Below are 21,757 nucleotides of genomic sequence, written 5' to 3' on the forward strand. Positions count from 1 at the left end.
ATGCAGAACTTCTAAAAGTCCAACACGATGAAGAAGGACGAGCTGCTGTCAGGAATACTCAAAAAATGCACAAAATGACTCAAATAAAACGCACAAAACGACCAAAGAAAATGCACATGATAACTCCAATCATACACAAAGCAAACACAAAATGAGATAAAAACAAAACCACACAGAAACATTTCCTGTATTAATGCTCAGATTAGTCATTCTGTTAAATGCTGACATGGGTGATGGTAATGTGGCCCTCGGCTCAGACAAATACACTTTTGTGGCCCCTGCAGTGATAAAACTAGTCCATCCCTACTGTAGAATCCAAACACATGTGACCTCACTGGGAGTTTACCATAAAACTGTTCTGGTTTCCAATTCAAAAGGCAGGAAAAAAAGAAGTGAGAGTGAGGAGGCTCCACTTTCAGAATCAGTATCTCACTTCCAGCTTTTCATCACAAAGGCTGAGCCTGTGCGCGTGTGTGTGTGTGTGTGTGTGTGTGTGTGTGTGTGTGTGTGTGTGCCATCAGCTGAAGGTGACACTTGATTATGTGTCAGGATTCAGTTACCAGGAAGTGGGTCGAGTTATTTATATTTCAGCAGCCGTACAATCGTATGAGACTAGGAACGAGAACCTGAAACCACACATTCAAAGGTTCGTCATCTGATGGAGAACAATCAGGTGTGCGTTTGTTTGAAGTCCCAGGGAAACATCAGACAATGAAACCCATGCATGTGGAGGAGGTAAAGTGACACTGAGGTGATTTTAAGGTAAGCCGAAATTAATCTGTAATGCATTTTTTATATTTGATAAATTACATGAAGAGATGATGACGCACTTTGACTTCTTGGTTATCGTGGGGATTTGTTTCAAGTCTAAAATCAAGAAAGTATTGTTTTTATCCTGTAATTTGTGCCTTAAGACAACTTCCACTTGTATTGTTTTGTTATAATGTTTTTTGGGAGATTTTTCTTCAAAAATCATGACTGATATACCAGTAGAGTGTTATCAACAATTGTCTAGAAATACTGTAATTTGAGTGTATCTACATTGCAAAAAAAAAAAGGCACTGGCTATTCGTACGTAGCCGTATAAATATACCGGCATTCTATTTGTACGTACCGCCCCTCATTGGCCAGGTTAGGTAACATGATAGGTCACGTGAAAAAGATGCTACGTACTTGTACTTCTGTTTGCTATTAATACGTAGATTCCTAAAATATGTTACGGACTAACTAACCCTAACCGTAACCCTAACCCTAAACTACGTTACGGATTAACTAACCATAACTCTAACCCTGAACTACATTACGGACTAACTAACTGTAACCCTAACCCTAAACTACGTTATGGACTAACAAACCCTAACCATAACCCTAAAATACATTACGGACTAACTAACACTAACCCTAAACTACTTTACGGACTAACTAACACTAACCCTAACCTACGTTATGGATGAACTAACCCTAACCCTAAACTACGTTACGGATTAACTATCCCTAGCCATAATTGGAACCCTAACCCTAACCCTAAACTACATTACGGACTAACTAACTCTAACCCTAAACTACGTTACAGACTAACTAACCTTAACCATAACCCTAACCCTAACCTTCTGAAGTGGATTTGAATTTCTTGCCATCGTGAATTTGTACATGTATTGCTTGTTCAGCCATGTTTTCTTCTGATTTTAATGTACGGAATGGTCACATGACTTCCGGTAACGTCATAGGCCACGTACGAATATCACCAGGTGGTTGTCCTACGTACGGATAGCCTCTTTGCAAAAAACAAAGGTAAGTAAATCCTTAGAAATATTTGGATTTCTGCATGAATTGATTACAAAAAGTTACAAAAAAGTACCTGAAAAAGATAGTTCATTTTTATCAATACATTTTTTTATTTTCTTAATCTTAAATGACCACAATTTCAACATTATAGGTTGTTATTTTTTCACTTAAAATTGAGGAAGCGACTTATACGGCAAAGCGACCTATCTGTAAATTATGAATGAATCTTAAACCAATAAATGTAAAAAAAATAGTTTAAAAAATAGTCTCGTTCTTGTCTAAAAAAGATGCCAATCTTCACTGCAACAAGCATATCTTATCTGTGTATTTTCCAGGATAATAGTACATTTCCTACAGAAATCGACTGATATTCTGGTGCAATTTATATTTTATTATCTTTGCCCTGTTAAATACACTTGAAATCTTCTTCTGCTCTTATTGATTACAGTAGGGATTGATGATGGAAATTATCATTTGCTTTAACTTTGCATTTTCTGATGTGGATTATCGCTTTAACAAATAATATGAATGCATCATTATCACTATCTGTTTATTATATTGGGATTTAAAAGTATTTAATGCTGTGTTTTCTCCCTGCATGCTTTTCAGGTTTAGTATGAAGCTCCACGAGAAGATTTTGACTCATTTTCTGTCGTGCACCTCTCCGGTGGACAAAGAGGGATATCTGTATAAAAAGGTTTGAGAATCACAAAATATGACTAAGGGACCAGTGGTCATTAAAGCTCCTCCTACCAAACAACAGGAGAGCAAAACACTAATCAATGACTATTATTAAACTGGAGATATCACAGGCAGACATACAGTAGTTATTTATATGATTAGTAATTGTTGAATTATTGATATGCATTATAATTCTGAGTAACGTCCTGTAAGACTGCCTGGTAGCTGTGAAAGCTTAAAATTAATCAAAAACCAGCTTCACTTGTGTTTTGGTGAAGGATTGCAGTGACAACAGTGAAAAGACTCCATTTTTACCAAGGACTAACTCCGCCAGAGATAGGCAACTTTTATCACAGTGAGGGCATGTCAGCATTTAGAATAATCACCAATCTGAACATTGGGAATTTAGTGTTTTTTTTTTTTTACATTTAGTGTTTTTGAGGCATTCTGTGTATTATGTTGGGTTTCATATTCCTTCCTTAAAGCATTTTTAATAAACTTTTACTTTGACCATTTTAGAAAGATGGTGAAAAAAGGGTAAATATTGCCGATGATATTCTTTCTGAAGCTCTCAGTTAGTTTCTTAAACAGATGAACAGAAAATTAGACCAGCTCATGTCCATGTAAATAATTAGGACAACTGTCAAATCCATCACGTTAAAAAAATTATATATATATATATATATATTTTGTGAAATTTACCATATGTGAGACTAGAAGTGCCAGTGTCCAAGTATTATTTATACGATTATAGTGTAATATTTATTTTACATTTTTTAACTACAATTGCCCTGTTTGTTAGTCACGAGAAAGATGGCATCAATTTTGGACAAATTCCACGCATTAAATGAATGCCGAATGTGTCATATCTCTCTATATATCTATGGAAAAGATGCTGGGCACTTCCGACTTCCTGTTTTCTTCTGGTTTAATTTTTGGTGCACTAACAATGTTAACCACGAGGTGTCGCTGAAAACAAAATAGATCTGAGGACAAGACAAGAAATATTCTACAGTATTTCCGTTTCATCTCCATGCAGAAAGAGAGAACCGGCACCTTCCACCGGCGCTGGTTCGTCTTGAAGGCCAACCTGCTCTTCTACCAGGAGCGTCCCGCTGACCGTCACTTGCTGGGTGTCATCATACTGGAAGGATGTGCGGTTCGTCAGTCCGAGTGTGACGGACCATCAGTCTTCTCTCTGGAGTTCGGACCAGGCCTGAAGACCTACATGTTTGAAGCAACGGACCGTCAGAACCAGGAGAGCTGGGTGAATGCTCTGAGCTCTGCTAGCCACCGCTACCTTTCCCTGCTGCTCAGGGACCTGGAGAGGCAGTATGAAGGTCAGTCTGCTCACAACCAAAGGAATGATCATGACATCAGATCATTTCCATCTATCTTGTAAGCCTGGAATTCATCCTAATGTCCTTGTATTATTCAATCTTTAAAATAAACAATTATGGCGCGTTTCCACTGGCGATATTGGTTCTCCTCGGCTCTGCTCTACTCTCTTTTTGCGCGTTTCCACTGGGAAAAAGTACCTCCTTCATGGTACCTGGTGCTGCTTTTTTTAGTACCTACTTTGTTGAGGTTCCAAAAAAAGCAGCCCTGGACTGAAAATGTGACGCAGGCATAAAGCAGACACTGATTGGTTCAGAGAATCATCACAGCGTAGAGTCATCAACTCACACGCAGATAAAAAGCTTTTGGCCACCATTGATTTTTGTTGGCAATCTTGTGAGGATGGCAGCAAAAAAGTGCAATCCGTGAAGTCATGTTGGTGCTCAATGGAAAAGCTCCGAAAAAACGGTATCTGGTCCTGAAAGCGAGGAGTGCGGAGCCATTTAGAGCCGATACCGCCAATGGTAATGTGCCATTAGTCTGGGAGCGTTCACCAGGTATTTGAGTTCTGGGGGGCTGAGTGGGTGGGACAAACATGCGCAGAGTAACCAATCAAACGAAGAGCAGACGTGTCGACCACAGCGCAACAAGCTAAGCCGACCGGCAGAGGAAAATTACATGTAGTACGGTACAGACTTATAGTTTTAAAGCCTCTTCTTGTCGTGCTTTCAATGATATATCCAAGTCTTTTTAAATAGAGCAAAGCGCAGCTCCAAACGTCTTCTCTGTGGTGGGCGCCATGTTTGTTTTGACACTGCTTGGCGCAGGAGATATGACGTTCTTTCTGTACGTCTCTGATTGGCTCGGTGTCTTTCGAACCGAGGAAGTCAGCAGAAACAGCTGTTTTACCATTTCCACTTTCTTACAAAAAGTAAGTTACATCTTCTGCTTTTCCTTCTAGAAGCGAAGCAGAGTCCAGGATCTTCAGAAGCCTTTACTGGTGCCTTCAAACAGTCCACAACTAGCCTGATGTCGACCTCAGATCTCATACCCAAGGTCAGACAGAAGAGGAGTCTCAGTGCACCTCCAACGTCAACCAAAGTGGTCTCCAAAAAGTCCCCCAAACTGTGGGCGAGGAGGAACGCTCACGTCACGCCGCTCAACGGGCCAGTGCCGCTGTACGCAGAGTGGCCATTGGTGGGTTTGGACCCCGCGAACGAGTTCATCAGACTGCATGAGCATTATGGCCTGGAGGTGAAGAAAGCAAGGGAGGAGTGGCTGAAAGTACGAGTGGAAGAGGATCTAATCGACCTGAACTGAGCAAAAAGGAGGAAGTGACTAAACAGGAAGTGAACCTGAAGTATGTTCTGGTGTGCTGACAGGTTTAGCTTCTACAAGCACATCTTCCTCATAATACATTGGTAGTGTTGATTCTGGGAGCTTAGTCAAAGCAACAGAACTTGCAGTTGTGCTTGAAGACATTTCAACTCTAATCCAAGAGGTTTCTTCAGTTCTGAAACTGATGGATTGGGTGTTTGGGACTTATAACTGTACTTTGGGGTTGATTAGTTTTGATTGACCTATTGTTTGAAACATCGGCGTGTCCAGGTACCCTTAATGGATAACTAGGGTAGATTGTTGACCAGTCAGCAGGGAGTGAACAGAAAATTAGATGATAGATGTTGGATAGATTGTGTTTTAAATCCTCGCCTGAAAGACGGCCCTTTCTTTTCACCAAGATGTGTTTTTCCACTTCTCTTTCAAACCAGTTATCACAAAACAGATGGTGTAAAGTTGTGGAACAGGCTGGAGCTCAAACTAAAGCAATGTCACTGCATTCTCCATTTCAAATGTCTTTACAAACAAAATGTCTGGTCACATTACCAAGATAATGAGGTTTGACTGAATTCATGTTATGTGAACAGTTGGATTAGATGTTACTTACCCATCTGGTATTCCGTCTACCATTGCTGGTACCAGATCCTCAATATTACTTACTCTTGTCGTATTACCATTACCATTACCATTGTGGTATTTTAAAATGATTGTTACCTGTGCCATTATCTGTATAATATGTCAGTATGTATGTGTAGTTTTGGTTTTGAGAAAATAGGAAGCAGCTATTTTGTTTATGTTAATTCTTTGTTAGTTCGAGGTGGGGTTCAATAAGTTTTTTTCTTCCCACTCCATTTCAAGTGTCAGCGTTGTTGTCTGGTCATTTCATATTTTGTAATTTCACAATGTCCTTTGATCATTTTAAAACTAAAAAAATATCATTTACTCAGTAACAGTTGGGTGCAGAAATGTAAATTACTTATTTCAAAATGCACTTAAGCACAAGTAAAATGACTGATTGAGAAATATACTCAAAAGAGTACAATTATCCATAAAAGCAACATAATTGCAGTAACTTGAGTACTTGTAATCCTTGACTTTTACCAGCAGAGGCTGCTGCTCACACAGGATTCCTGGTGCTGGAGTCACTGAGTGATTTGGTCAGAAATAACAATGATTTATGGAAGCACGCAAAGGACAGAAAGAGAATGCAGCTGGTGCTAAAAGTGCCATTTAGATTAATGGAGGAATGTAATTATTACAGGAATGTACAGGCTCATCCTCATGTCTGACTCCATGTTGTCTACTGAACCCTGCTGTGAGGATGATGACGATTACTGTAACTCATCCTCTACTGTCCCTCATTCAGATGTTTACTGAGCAGTAACCAATGAAACTCAACCCAGAGGCCTCGTGTAACCAAACAGATCTCCGTCCTGTGACCTCACATGTTTCCCATGTGATGTCACTTCCTTCAGGTTGACCTGCTGGATGCTCCACATTCTCCACCTGGCAGACAGACATGTCCCCTCGTCTGATGAGTGATGGATGGCCGTCGAGGAGTGTCTGGTTACTCCCGGAATGTTTCCACATCTGTACGGAAACGCATCCCGGGGTGTAAACACATTGTTAAAGAAGCGAGAGCCATAAACAACGAGGGCCGGAGAGGCCGCAGCTTTCACTCAAGCAACAGGAACTACTTAACACTCACAGAATGAGAAGAGGGCAAACACAGCACATGCAGTGGGAAGGCAAGGACGCCTGACCAAAAGCTTCACACAAATAATCAATAATCTACACACAAACTCACACTAACTCAATGCCTCATGTAAAATAACAAAGTGGCTATCTGTACGTAAATGTACGAACAACGCCGGAGGTATTTGTACGTGGCCTATGACTTTACCGGAAGTCATGTGACCATTCCGTACATTCAAATCAGAAGAAAAAATGGCTGAACAAGCAATACAAGTACGAATTCACGGTGGCAAGAAATTAAAATCCACTTCAGAAGATTAGGGTTAGAGTTACGGTCAGGATTAGTAATTTCATAACGTAGTTCATGGTTACGGTTAGGATTAGTTAGTCCGTAACATAATTTAAGAATCTACATAGTAATAGCAAACAGAAGTACTGGTCAATTAGGGGCGCTACGTATGAATATCAGTTTCACAACAATTCATAAATGCGTAGCATGTCCGTAACGTAGTTTAGGAATCTACGTATTAAAAGCAAACAGAACTACAAGTATGTAGCATCTTAATCACGTGACCTATCACATCACCAAAACTGGCCAATGAGGAGCGCTACGTATGGACAGAATGCCGGTATATTGATACGGCAACGTACGGATAGCCTACCATATATTTTCATTGATTAGAAAGCCTAACAAGGTTACCAATAGATAGGAAAGAAACTAGATGATATATATTTGTTTATAGTGTATTTTACAGCTTATTTAGGACCCGTTAGCATAGGAGATGCTAACAGAAAGCTAACACAAGAAGAAGGTTAACTTTTATTGTTTTTCTTATTTCAGGCTCAGTAATTGTGATTATTTGTAGTTGACTTTCTGTGGATAAAAAAATAATTGTAATTTAATTGTAATTGGAAAAAATTTAATTGTAATTGAGTTGTAATGGAACATGGTTAATTGAAAACATAATTCTAACTAAAAAATAGAATTGACTCCAACCCTGGTGATACATAAAACACAAGCTTTGAGCTTGAATCTGTTGAGTTGAATGAGTTTCACTCTATATTTCCAAGTAAAATAGATTTGGGTAGTTTAGTCCTTCTGTCTGAACACGACTCCCAAAGTGGCAAGAAATGAAAACACGGGTCAAAGTTCAACCTTGGAGGAGGTAAAACAGCAAGAGCAGCATGAACGAACCCTTGTTTAATCCATAAGTGGAAACACAAACAGTCCAAATTAAACTATCAATAGAGATTAAGAACAAATTAGTTATTGGGTTGAAAACAGATTAGGCATGGGGCTAAGTTTAGACGCACGGCCTAAAGGAAAAGCGCACACTAATGAAGAGGAGAGCGTCCCTCTTGGAGGAGTGCAGCTTTGGCACACGGTCAAGTTTATTTAGCTATTTCGGTCTAGCTCAGCTGTCGCCTTTATGTTCCACTGAGAATGCCTGCTGCCATTGCCGAGCCAAGTAATCCCCCTATATTTAAGGGGGGAGGGGGGATCAAACAGCTGAGAAAGTGTTCATGGCCAGAGCCGCTCACTAACCAAAGCACCTCTGAGTGGAGAAAGCAAGATGACGGCCAACAGGTTAACGACGACGTCTTTACACGCACCATTAACGGCTGACGCACGGCTCAGGAAGACAAACAGATTGGAAACAACAAACATTAACATTAATAAGATGCCCTTCACTATCAGGTGTGGTGACAGAAGGTAGCATCTGAAACATGCAGGACAGGGGCTCTCCAGGACCCGCAACATCAGGACTAAAGTATTTGTTCTCATTATCTCAAGTAAAAGACAATCTTTTTTTTTCTTCTTCAAATATATTTATTTGAACATAAGCAACACAAAAGCAGATCAAAAGCCAACAAAAATGGTCAAATAAACACAAACACAAAAAGGTGAACAGCATAATTATAGCTGTCAAGAGAATCTTAATGCGTGAGCACAATGTGATGCTCCCAGCTCTGCTTGGAACATCCATCCATTCATTTTCAGACCCGCTTGTTCCTGTTTTTCAGGGTCTCTGGGGTCTGTCGGTGCCTATCTCTGGCTCACACTGGGCGCTAGGTGGGGGTACACCCTGGACTGGGCGCCAGTCCATCACAGACAACCACGCACACTCACATTCACTCCTATGGGCAATTTAGAAACTCAAATCAATTGGAATGTAGGAAGAAGCCAGAGGAAACCCACGCAGCACGGGGAGAACGTCCAAACTACACACAAAAAGGACCCAAGTGTACACCCGAGGGTTTGAACCCAGGACCTTTGCTTGGAACATAATAATGTTAAATAAATCACTTGATGATAGGTGTGTTCTTTGTCATTTTTATTGTATTAAAGCATGCACACGACCAGATTAGAGGCTGAAGCTCACTTTTATTGCAATTTGATCCGTTTTCCTTTTTTTAAATTATATATATATATATATATATATCATATCATGATGTTCATCTTTTGTTGTTTGTTACAGGTTCGTCTAAATGCTCTTCTGTGCCTCATGATTTAAGCAGTTTATTCACATATTCCTGGTGTTTGGGCCATCCTAGACGTTGTTATTTCGAGGTTATGGGAATTTTGTCGGTTGCACGTGTCAATAACAATTGTCATTAACAATCACCTTAATTGTTTTAATGTTCAGTTTTCCATATTTATTATTGATCTAAATTCAAATTTTAATGCTGATTCTGTTGTTTTACGTCTGTCCATATTCAAGCGTAAAATACAGTATGAGTAAGTGGTTGTTAGAATTTTTCCATCTCCTGAAGGGATATTAAAGCCAAATGATAAAGAAAGACTAAGTGAAATAATACAGATGCAGTAAAGAGTATTTGAAACAAACACTTGGGTGATTACTCAAGGAAGTGCTCCATTCATGTAACTCACAACTGGTTTGATGAGGATAAAGACATCTGCTGGTTGCCATGGTAGTGTAGACTTCTACGTTTGAAGGTTTCTTCCTTGTTCAGCTGAAAGGCATCCATCTCATATACCATTACCATATATCATCCTGGTCTTTTTAGGAACAACATAATAACGTTCACTGAACTGCATGATACGTGACTAAGCACTAAAATGTCACATTGCATTGTTATTTTTCCATAGACTCTCTCAGGGAGCAGAAATACTTAGAGTTATCCTGATGTGACAACAACATGATATGAGAAAGCTGATTGGCTGAACTCTCCAATATGGCGACGTCCATAAATAAAAGGATATGAAGCTAAAAGTTAATAGAAATGACTCAAAAGGCATTTCTGACAAGAATTAGTAACAAAGTTTAATTATTCAGCTTTAGAGCAATCATCTAAAGAGGATTCATGGGATAAGTCAGGATCGTTTTAAAGTGTGACGCTGTCTTAGGAACTCGTTGATAGATGATCTGTTCACGTAGCCTTACATAAGCTGGGTATGTCTGCAGTGTTGGATGGAGAGCTGGTGACTCTGCAGGCCATTGAAGGACCGTATTCATAATTATATCAACAGCTCAGGCATCTTTAACTTTTCCTGGTTTTTTTAGAGCAACCAAAAGCAGCACAAGTTAGCATTTTGACTGAAAAAGCTGCTAAATGATATAAAAAGCAGGCTGAATGCTTGACTCCAATAGAAAACAATGGGATGTTTACAGGCAGTGGGGTCTTATGACATCATCAATCACGTAATTTCAAGATGGTGGAACACATGCTCTTAAACTGTAATGTAGTACCATTTTTAAAAGGCAACTAAATGAATAAGTGCATAATAATACATGTTGTTATGCATAGATCTTCTAATAAGTACATTTCACAGTGGAGGATCCCTTTAACAAGATATTTGATCGATGTCAGTATCGACAGAGACATGTGCTCATCTTTTACACTTTATTGGTTAATTTTAGAGTTGTAAACCATAACTTGATGAGTTCTTTTATTCACTTACAGCCACGTCTTTCATCTGTCTTGAAAAATGATTTGGACTTCCGCTTCCTTCATGTGGGAAAATCTCTAATTTGTAGGTCACATCTTTCATTCATCACGAGTTAAAATAAGAAAGCCTGGCCTCGCTCACAGAGAGCTGAGTGTATAGATTGTATCCCAGTGTGTCTGATATTGCAGCGAGCATCACAAACCAAAAATAAAGTCGGGCCCTGGCTGGAGGAGAGACAGTGTCCAGTGTGTCCAACGAGCATCCATGTCCTGAATGTCCTTATTAGTCCACGTGGGACTGCAGATCTAGGACGCGATCCCTCAGCTATCAGGTTTACTTAATTCCAAGACTCCTGGGTCTATTTTTGATCTCCTGTAAGATGATACTACGTTCCGCCTTTCCGTCTCCTTCATTTTTACCATCACTTCATCCACCAATATCCTCGCTCGCCCCTTCTCTCTCGCTCTCTCTTTCTCATCCCCATCCAAACTTGAGGCTGTGGCTAAAGTTAGACGTGCCTGCTGAGGGGTATATAAGCGCCCGGGACGATACGTATAGTGCGGCTTCACAGTCTTCTCTTTCCTGATCTCCCAAACCTCCACGCGAACCGTCTGAAGATGGTGAGTAGCAAACGTCCGACATCTGTGCTGCTGGAGATACACGAGCAAACCTTTGGATTAAGGCTGATTCTTCTTCTCTTACTGGGGTCTCAAACTCATTTTAGTTCAGGGGCCAAATACGGACCAGTTTGACCTTAAGTGGGCCACAGATTTTTGGATGGGAAAAAAAGCAAATTCAACATTAATGTGCCCGTTTGCACTTCCACGTATAAATGATATATACATGATAAAGTACGTGAGTATATCAGTCCCTGCAGGGTCTTCACTTAAATTTCACTGATTTGGGGAATATGGTGAAATTTGGAAAAGTTAATAGTTCTTTCAACAATTTGAGATTTAAAATGACTGCAGACGTGATATAAGAACTGGAAAACTGAGCTCTGCAAATGTTGTGGATTTAAATAGAATTTTTGTATTTGAACAGACTGAATTTGATGCTCTAAATGCCAGATTTTGACACGTGTGCTATTTGATCGGGGTTGGATTTGAGCTTCCTGAGGATGTTTTTTGGGATTAAGGATGCTCATGTTGTGATTTTCAATGTGGCGAGGTATAAGTTCCCCTTAAAACATATCTAATAGAAATAATTATTTTTTTTAAATGCATGGATGGATTTGGAAAGCTAGAGATTATTAGTTTATATCTATCATGAGCTACATGTGTGAGATACTTATCTAGAGACTAAACATGCAAAGTCGAGATCCAATTTAAATTGTATCTGAGTTTATGGGATGTTACCAATCATAAAACCTTTACAAAACACTCCAACATTGAAGATTTGCAAATCTGCAGCACAAATATTGAAGAATTCAAGAATATATTTGGTAGTTTATCATATTTCCAAGGTTGTTTAAAGTTAATTCACTTCATTAGGTTTAAGGTTAGAATTCTAACCTTGAAAAAGGTCTGCAAAAGTGACAAATAGAAAGCAATCATCAGCATTTAGGATGTATTTTCATTAAAAACTCATTTTTGTGGTTTCTCATTGAGGTTACATTGGAGGGAATAACTACTGTTGCATTTTTTAGGTTTTAGGATTGAGTACTGATGCTTTTTCCTCATGTTTTTGTGGCTCAGGCACCAAAGAAGGCCAAGAGGAGGGCAGGAGGAGGAGAAGGCGGCTCCTCCAACGTGTTCTCTATGTTTGAGCAGAGCCAGATTCAGGAGTACAAAGAGGTGAGGTGAAGATAGTTCGAGCATCAGATAAAGAGAGGGGAATGCTCTGGATCCAGCATCCAATCAGAATTAGCGTTCCATTCGGGGGATCCGTTTTCAGGACAGTTGCTGCTCTGCGTGCCTTCTCTGCTCCCCCGACGCTTTAATGAGCATAAGAATGTCATTAAAGGCAAGCTTGGGGAGTTTGACGCTCTCTATATTTTAACCTCCCAATCAGCTGTCACTCAAGGGTGTAGAGCCAATTGTCCTGAAGTATGATTTGAAGCATTACAGTTTACAGTAAAAGGTTACGGTTTAATTTTTCTATCGGCCTAATAATAGTAAAATGTATTATTATCTGGTTTTATGCCTATAATGAAAAAACAATGAATTAATTTCTGGATTGGATCATGTTAATTTTAGGTAAAATTGACAGTAACAGAATATCGCAAATCACACAAAAAAAGGATAAATATCGGACAACTGTATCGTATATTGATAGCCTACATATATATATATACACTTACATTTCTCGTGATTTTTAGACTTTTCATTCTTCCTATGTTATAATATATCATGTTATTATATAGGTTATAATAATTTATCAAATTATATTAGAATACATTATGTTCTATTATAATGCATCGCCATCATATAATATCTTGAGGTTTGTATGTAAGTTTCCAGTCATTTCACAACTTTCCATGAAGACACAGTTTGAACAAGAAACAGATCGAACCGTCTCGATTTACAAAGTTTGATTTCCCAGATTAAAGTTTAAGAATTAAGACTCGTCGGTAGATTTAAAGACCCTGTGTTGAAGCTCCCTCTGGTCATTCAGGTGGATGTGATGATAAATATGGAGTCTGCAGTTTGCTCTGCTGCGAGGCGATACGCGCACAAACATTCCCCATGCGATAAATGATACAGGCTTCTCGAATGCCACATGAGTGAAGGCGTGACTTGATGATCTTAGGGACATCTTAGCGCTCGCTGCGATGATGGAAAGGTGGAAACCGCAGCGGTGCTTTTGCGCCTATCAGCACAGAGTACGAAATAGGAGGCGAAGAGGCGAGAGATGAGCGATGCAGCTCAAGTCTGTGAGGTTATCTTGAGTTTCTGAGGGGATCAGACAGCTGCTCCCGAATTATACTTTCCTAAATTAACATGTAAGAACAGACAAGGAGATCACAGTCCTCCTCAAGGCCACCGGAGACACTGACACCATGCATTGGCAGCATGCTACACAAGTTACACATCAAACATGGTTAGAAATGATCTGATCTAAATATTCTCCCTCTGCTCGACTCCATACATAACAAGACTATAACACTTGATGGACAGGATATGGTAAATATAGAGTCTTGGCCAGGGATTAAAACAGTTTAAGAAACAAGAACATTAAAAAAAAGTTACAAGTTACTAAAAATCAGGGAAGGCCCTCCGATAAAAGTATGTTTTAAGAAGTGACTTGTTGAATATTGTCAGAGTAAGCAGACCTGATCTCCTCGGACAGATCATTGTAGAGTCTTGGGCCCATTTAGGGTCATGAAAGTAATCAATAAAATCTCAAAATCAATTCTAAAATATACTGGGAGCCAGTGTAAAAACGCTATAACGGGTAATACGGTCACATTTCTTGGTTCTTGTTAAAAGCCTGGCCGCTGAGTTCTGGACAATTTGTAATCGTGTTTATGGAATTTTGGTTCATGCAGGTAACAAGGCTTTTACAGTCATCTAAACCAGAAGAGATAAAAGCATGTAAAATAGTTTGTGTCTTTAAAAGTTAAAATAGAGTATTCTGGAAATATTCCTCAAGTGGTAAAACCAAGACTAACTGTACTAACTTTGTGCTACGAAGTTCCAAACTCGGATTAGTGTCGGAACAGATGCCAAGGTTCTTGACCACAAGTTATTGACAAGTGAACTAGATAATGTAAGAGATGTACAGCAGATGTACAGTCAATTAGTGAACCCAGCATACCAGGTGGGCGGGGCTTAAAAAGCAGATACAACTACATATCATCAGCAGAAACATTACAGTTTCTTTCCAACGTCTGTTTCTAATATGTTTTTAATTTTCCTATGCAGGCTAAATAAAGGATAACGTGGTAAGGACTTAGGTTAATCGTCAGTCAGTCAGCGACTGTTCGTCCGACTGTAACACACCGAGTGTTGACAGACGAGGCCGTAAGTGTGAAGCGGTCTCAGCCCGCGTCCATAAATCAGTGTCTGTTTGAAGCTCCACCAGACATTTGTAAAACGTCTATTTAACACAAACCTCAGCTCATTAAACACTGGAAGTGTTAAAAACACACATGGACTCACACTTTGTGTAGTCGGTGTGATTTCACACTGGTGTCGGCGTCACTTTAGCATTAATGAAACCAACACGGTTTATTGTTTATTAAGATCCCCATTAGCTTCCACCATAGTGGATGCTAGGGGTCCCTAACTAAAAGCAACGAGATATTTACAAAAATTATACACTAGCAAAAACAGAATAAAATACATTTAGATACAATATTTAAAAAAATGGCAATATAACAATACATGTATCAATCTCAGATGTGCAAGAGGATTTTTAGTGTTTTTTATATACATGCAAATTTGTTGGGTTCCTCAGTTTTTTAGGCAGTTTATTCCATAGATGAGATGATCTAAATAGGACATACTTTTGTAGTAAATTAGTTCTAGCACGAGTAATGACAAACAGAATTATTGAATATAAGGACATTTAGTGTAAGGATATATAATTATAGACAAAAAAAAAGAAAGAAAAGAAACCATGAATAATAATTAATATCAACTAAATTAAAGATTATTTTTCAAATAGAGATCAATTTAATACATTTGATAATCCAAGATATTTAAAATCACTTGTGAGCAGATTATCAAGACTTTAACATGCAGCTTGTATCTACATGGTTTCACTGGTTAGTCTATCTTAGGTGACCTCAACAGTTATGGCTTAATCTAAACCAACAACCTGTCATTTTTACAACAATCAGCACTGACATGTTGTTTGGCTCACCCAGTCTTTAGTAACAGCCTAGGTTATGTGCCAATCATGACTAGATGCACACCTCATAAAATGTGAATGTGTTTAGTTTACGTATCTGATATTTTCAAACAATGAAGCTGGTTTACCAGTCAGGATTGTTTTCTTTGAAAACAATAGTAGGTTGTATTGTTTTTTGCCTTGGAGCATAGGCCAAGTCAAGGTACTTTTACTCTTTAAAGCAGACATGGTCACGTGCGGTCCTAGAGAGCCCCCGTCCTGCATGTTTCAGCCGTCTAGTGATGTCATCATGTAGATTATATCACTGGTTATATAACTCTGTCACTCTCCTCTTCAGGCTTTCACAATCATTGACCAGAACAGAGACGGCATCATCAGCAAAGACGACCTGAGGGACGTGTTGGCCTCAATGGGTGAGTTAAACCCCAAACGTGCACAAACCTGTGACAGGAGTTACTGAACAAAAGTGATTCAGTGCTTTTTATTATCATAACTTTCATCTGTAATAGATGAAACTACCAGAGCAGATCAACAAGTATTTGGTTGGTTAGCGACTGCTCGGACTCTAAGAGGAAATATTTCCTCTGAAATAATGTTTGCGTTTTTCTTTAAAACAGTGTAGTTAAAAATGCCAAACTCATCATAGTGACATGGCAATGTGTGAAATTGGGTTATTAAATTCACGCTTCAATCACAACATTCACTTAGAAATCGAAATATGTGATGTATGAATAAGGATGAAGTGCAGTTGCAGTGAAAGGTCATGTGATTAAAGGTTTTAACTGTGTGTTTCAGGTCAGTTGAACGTGAAGAATGAGGAGCTGGAGGCCATGATCAAAGAAGCCAGCGGGCCAATCAACTTCACCGTCTTCCTCACCATGTTCGGAGAGAAGCTGAAGGGTGAGAGTCACTCACTCACAACATGACATCACGTTACAGTGATATCATCCATCCATACGTCTGATTTATCATCCAACCATTGATTTATCCCTCATTCTATTCCATTCACTCACGTATCCATTCATCAAAGCGTGCCCCATTCATCTATTATTATCATCTATTCTTCATCCATCCATTCATTAATTAGTCAATCGATATATTCATCCAACTAGGGCTGCGCGATTATAGAAAAAATAATAATCATCAATTTTTGCTGTCATAATTTAAATTCTGATTATTCAAATGATTATTTGTCAACCAAAGAGTTATTTATTTTTGTACAAAATAATGTAAAATATATTCTTTAAACATGAATAAAACTCTCGAAACACTGAAATCAAGTATGTTCCATTTTGCACAAAACAAAACACTTCTTGCACGTGACGTGTCAAACTCATGACCCGGGGGAGCATCCAATTCGGCCCGCAGAAGAAAATACAAATGACAGAGAAAACATGAATCATTGTGTAAATTAAACTCAACAATATTTTGTATATGTACAAACTATGGCTCAATAATATTGAAATTACTTGTTTTTCTGCATAAAATCAGCGGTCGACTTGAGACCAAACTGCTCCATAATTGGCTGCTGGACTAAAAAGGCCATTGTTTAGACAAATAAATTAATTAATAATTTTAAATTACACCAAACATGCATCAGGATTAAAAACTACTACATTAATACTTACTTAAATGAATCAGGCTGTTAAGATTTAAAAGTTGTTCAATAAACAAATAAAGTTTCAAAACTGTTTACTTTTTTAAACAGTGAGATAAAATCTGGGGCCCACTGTTGGACCCCTGTTCTAGGTCTTCATCATCAAACACAAAGTGTTTTTGATGCATTTCTCCAGCCATGTTTCAAGACAACTAGCAACAACTTCAGCCTGCAGGCTAGCTTTAGCTTAGCTTTGAGAGGGGCGGGGCGGAGGGGAGGAGCTTGCATGCAAGTGGATTAAACTCAAATTTAATAATCGGTGTGTGTCAAGCTTGATTCTTTGTAGATGTCCGAAATCGTGGAAGTGTGTTTTATTTAGCAAATAAAACATATGTAAAATAAAATAAAAAAAAAATATATATATATATAATAACAAAAAAATATAATTGTTTTTTCTTGATTGTAATTTTTGTAATTATTGTGTAATAATCAAACACATAATCGACTTTCCATTAATTGCACAGCCCTACATTCATCTATTCTTTATCATTAATTAATCCATCCAGTAAATGATCAGAGTTCTCTTTAGAACGTTTCTCACAGATATGAACGTTTATTACCGTCGCCTGATATTAAATGCTATTCCCACGTTTTTTACCTTTAATAACCCAACACCGTGCTTTGTCCTGCTTCAGGTGCTGATCCCGAGGACGTCATTCTCAGCTCCTTCAAGGTTCTGGACCCCGATGGGACTGGAACCATCAAGAAGGAATTGTGAGTGTGTTTAGAAGAACGTTCCTCTCTGTAATCTATGAACAAGCAACTCCACATTAGAACTCTTCATGTCATTTCTCTCTCACAGCCTTGAGGAGCTCCTGACCACTCAGTGTGACAGGTTCACCAAGGAGGAGGTAAAGTCTGCATGATTTACTCCACGACTTAACAAAACGGACTGAGCTATAAATAATAACATGTATAATAACAATAATAAATAATACTATTTAGATATTAGATATATAGATCTTTTAAAGGATGAATTTGGATGTCAAAGCATCAGAAACAAGCAAAAAAAAAAGGCAAAAATATAAAGAGAAATGTAAGATAAAGAAGCATATATAAAGAAAGAAAAAATCGGAATTGAATCAGGCTATTGTTTAGTTGTAAACGTTGTTTAATGTAATTAGTTGGACAAATAAATAATTTTAAATTAAACCAAATATGCATCAGGATCAAAAAGTACTTGAATAATACTTAAATGAATCAGACTGTTAAAATTTTAAAGTTGTTCAATAAAAAAATAAACTTTCAAAATAGTTTTTTTTTTCTTTTTTAGACAGTGAGATAACAAGTTTTAAAACAAACAAATGAATAAATAAATTATAACAAAAATGCACCACGGACATAAATTATGTGACTCAAATAATTACATTTATCGAATAAGTAATTATATAGAAATGCATAAGGATAATATTTATGTTTAAAAGTTGGTTGAACAAATACATGAAGTAAAATAAATGATTAATTTAAACGAATCAGGAAAAAAAAGAAAATACTTCAGGATCAGAAAGTTGTTCTTTTTTTTTTTTTTAATTAAATGAATCAGGCTGTTTAGATTTAAAAGTTGTTCAATAAACAAACAAAGCTTCCAACATCTAATAGGTTTTTTTATCTCTTGGTTATATTGTTGAGCTTCTTAATCAATGAAAATATTGGTATTAACATTTTTAGTGTAAAGGTGTGAGCCTTTTTTTCTGTCAGTATGTAAAAAATAAAATAAAAAAATTTAAATGGTAAAATGAACTTCAAGAAAACGGGTCAAATTGATCGGAAAAATATAAACAATTATTTTAATAATTGGTGTAATAATGTGTAAGCCATAGAACTGTAACATGTTCCATTAATTTAAATGATACTAAATTGACCTGAACGGAATTAGGATTCAATTACGATAAAAAAAGCAACAGATTCTAGAGATAAAATGTTCCTGTGCATCTCACCCGTCCTCGTCTCCTGCTCCAGATTAAGAACATGTGGGCCGCCTTCCCCCCAGACGTCGCCGGAAACGTAGACTACAAGAACATCTGCTACGTCATCACACACGGAGAGGAGAAGGAGGAGTAACCAGGAAGCTGAAGACTGGAGAAAAGACAGCAGCGATCCCTTTGAACCCTTCCCCCCTCCCTCCCCTCCCTCCTCCTCCTCCTCTTCGTCCTCCTCAGGGCTGAGAGCGCCGGCGTCTGTGTTTGCTTATGGGGAACAGGGATGAGTTCCATTAACACACGAGCTTTCCTCCAACACACTCTCTGAGCCTCTCTGCATCAGAAACAGGCTCAGGTTAGACTTCCCACTAATCAGCAGGACATCATTCCACACGTTGAAGATGTCCTCTCAGGTGGACGAGGTGGGAGGAGGACAGAAAGAAAGAACGCAGTCGTCTCCTTAAAGCGATGATAACTGTCCTTTCAAACGAGAAGCTGGAATCAGAAGGAGAGGAGGGAACGAGCGAAAGAAAACATTCAGCTCTTCGTCCTCTTTCCCTCCGTTCCTTCTTCAGGCCATCACCTATTTTCCATAAGCTGTCCATGAGCTTTCCTCTGTAACTAATAAAGGGACAAACTGTGAATAAAACCTCTTTTGTACAATGGTGCGTCTGTTTAGTGGCTCTGTGGAACGAAATCCATCCATTCAGCGTCAATATCTGCTCATTAAAGTCCAACAAACAGGAGAAATGTGTGCTCTCACCATCAGCACACAATTCTAAAGAAACACATTTATAAAACTTTCCACAAAATCAGTATCATATATAACGACACAAAATGTAACAAAACCCAAATGGTTATTAAAAAACCCCAAAATGTAATAATAATTCAATAATGTAACAAAAAATGTTAAAAAAAAATGTTAAAACTGGTGAATAATGTAACAAGATGTTGAGCTTTTTTCCATATATAAACTTTTTATTTATACTGTATGAAGGTAAGAAAAAAAAGTTACCAAAAATGTCAAGGTTCTCCAAAGAGTTTTATTATATATATATATATACAAATATATATATATATATATATACACACACACACACATCATGTGTATGATACTTCTCTTTTCACTGAAGCAATATAAATAAACCGTAAATAAATAAATAATCCATAAACCATTGACTCACTCTATGATGTCACAAAATTATTACAAGACTAGGGGAAACATTTTTTTTTTTTTTTTAACATTTTGGGTTTTAATTAAAAAAAAAATTAATTACACCTAAACACCTTTGTTATATTATTGACCAGTTATTACATTTCGGTTTTTTTTTTTTTTTTTACTAACAATTGTTACATATCAGGCTCTAACATACATTTAAAGAAATACAAATATTGAAAAATTGTCTAAAATGACAAAATAATTTTTTTTTAAAATAATAAACACTCCAATCATTAATTATTAAATACAGTTTTAGCTTGAACTACATCTACAAAAGCAACGGATTTAATATAATGTACTAAACCAAAGGCTGCAAACAATAGTTGACACAATATATAAAGTTAAAGTTAAATATCCAGGACCTTCTTGTTGTGAGGCGGATGTGATAACCACTACACCACCATGTGTTTAAAGTTAAACACTTTAAATTAAAAAAAACAAAACAAGTTAATTAGTTAAACTAAAAGTGAGTTCAATAATAAAAGTTTTGAAACTCATGAATTTAATGAAACCATCAAAAACATCCCGTTTGAAGTTCCTACACCTACAGTAAATTGTGTTTAGTGAAATCCAAATTTTAATTATACATTCCTTGTTATTTTTTTGTACGTTATCTCAGCCAAATCTGAACTCTGACAATAGCACTATATAGCAACAAAAAAAAAAAAAACTTTTACTTTTTAAATAAAATGTATTTTTCCACTTAAGATTCCCAAATAATTTCTATTGGGAAAACACCAGAGGACACACCCACTCAACCATGCACCAATTTCTCCATCCAAACCCACATTTATGTTACATTATTTTGTTTTTCTTGTTCACTTTTGCAGACACTTCTCTGTCTCTGTAAAACATGTTAAAATTCAGAGCGAAATCAACAAAACAAACTTTGAAGTATACTTTTATATAAATAAAATTATTACACGACAGGAGTTCGGACAAAAAATAGGAGAAACGCAGACAATTATAAACTCTCATCCTCTGTTCAGTGACGACATCGATCCTGTGAAGTCATGCAGCAACACCTAGTGGATCTTTATCACATCTCAGCCTGGCATTTATTGCAGCTCAAGTGATCAATGTGCTTTAAGTTATTGTCTTGTAATGGAATTATTTACTGTAAAGAAGCCGTGTGATGGACTGGAGAGCTGTGCATTACGAGTGTGATATCTCGATACGGCTGTATATCGCTATATTTTTTCGCATGATCGATTATCGATATGGTCGCGCTTAGTATCGATTTTTTTTCTGCTTTTTCACTAAAATGTGCAGCTACGTCTTCACAAAAATTTTGTCTGTTTGTTGAAGGAACCAATATATTGTTTACTGGAATATCGCACTATAATGGTGTCACTGGTAAGAAAGACCCTATTTTTTGTTTACAGAAAGCACTATTGGAGATAGTTATTTATTTA

At 37.6% G+C, this 21,757-nt stretch overlaps 2 protein-coding genes across 4 annotated transcripts; both read left to right on the forward strand.

Moving 5' to 3' along the window:
- The first annotated feature begins 437 nt into the window (after positions 1 to 437).
- On the forward strand, positions 438 to 6,012 carry pheta2 (PH domain containing endocytic trafficking adaptor 2). Of its 3 annotated transcripts, XM_028455468.1 has the most exons (5): positions 438 to 762; positions 1,728 to 1,791; positions 2,395 to 2,482; positions 3,506 to 3,806; positions 4,766 to 6,012. In XM_028455468.1, exons 3-5 carry the CDS (start codon positions 2,402 to 2,404, stop codon positions 5,122 to 5,124), a joined length of 741 nt encoding a protein of 246 aa, XP_028311269.1. In that variant the 5' UTR covers positions 438 to 762; positions 1,728 to 1,791; positions 2,395 to 2,401; the 3' UTR covers positions 5,125 to 6,012. The 3 variants fall into 3 exon arrangements, with proteins under 3 accessions (XP_028311269.1, XP_028311268.1, XP_028311267.1); XM_028455467.1 differs by lacking the exon at positions 1,728 to 1,791 and having other exon boundaries at positions 439 to 762; XM_028455466.1 differs by lacking the exons at positions 438 to 762; positions 1,728 to 1,791 and having other exon boundaries at positions 1,836 to 2,482.
- Positions 6,013 to 11,211: 5,199 nt separating this feature from the next.
- Positions 11,212 to 19,772, forward strand: mylpfa (myosin light chain, phosphorylatable, fast skeletal muscle a). Its single transcript, XM_028454539.1, has 7 exons — positions 11,212 to 11,370; positions 12,448 to 12,546; positions 15,885 to 15,960; positions 16,343 to 16,447; positions 17,840 to 17,918; positions 18,007 to 18,055; positions 19,164 to 19,772. The coding sequence occupies exons 1-7, from the start codon at positions 11,368 to 11,370 to the stop codon at positions 19,263 to 19,265; spliced, it is 513 nt and encodes a 170-aa protein (XP_028310340.1). The 5' UTR covers positions 11,212 to 11,367; the 3' UTR covers positions 19,266 to 19,772.
- The last annotated feature ends 1,985 nt before the right edge of the window (positions 19,773 to 21,757 follow it).

The sequence above is a fragment of the Gouania willdenowi genome, chromosome 8, assembly GCF_900634775.1.
Source record: "Gouania willdenowi chromosome 8, fGouWil2.1, whole genome shotgun sequence".
NCBI classification, from domain to species: Eukaryota; Metazoa; Chordata; class Actinopteri; order Blenniiformes; family Gobiesocidae; genus Gouania; species Gouania willdenowi.

Excerpts from the sequence above, each read along its gene's own strand:
- pheta2 (XM_028455466.1), top strand. The coding sequence starts at position 2,384 with ATGCTTTTCAGGTTTAGTATGAAGCTCCACGAGAAGATTTTGACTCAT. Across the intron at positions 2,483-3,505 it reads AGGGATATCTGTATAAAAAG|AAAGAGAGAACCGGCACCTT; the intron begins GTTTGAGAATCA and ends ATCTCCATGCAG. Across the intron at positions 3,807-4,765 it reads CCTGGAGAGGCAGTATGAAG|AAGCGAAGCAGAGTCCAGGA; the intron begins GTCAGTCTGCTC and ends TTTTCCTTCTAG.
- mylpfa (XM_028454539.1), top strand. Across the intron at positions 15,961-16,342 it reads GGACGTGTTGGCCTCAATGG|GTCAGTTGAACGTGAAGAAT; the intron begins GTGAGTTAAACC and ends TGTGTGTTTCAG. Across the intron at positions 18,056-19,163 it reads ACAGGTTCACCAAGGAGGAG|ATTAAGAACATGTGGGCCGC; the intron begins GTAAAGTCTGCA and ends CTCCTGCTCCAG.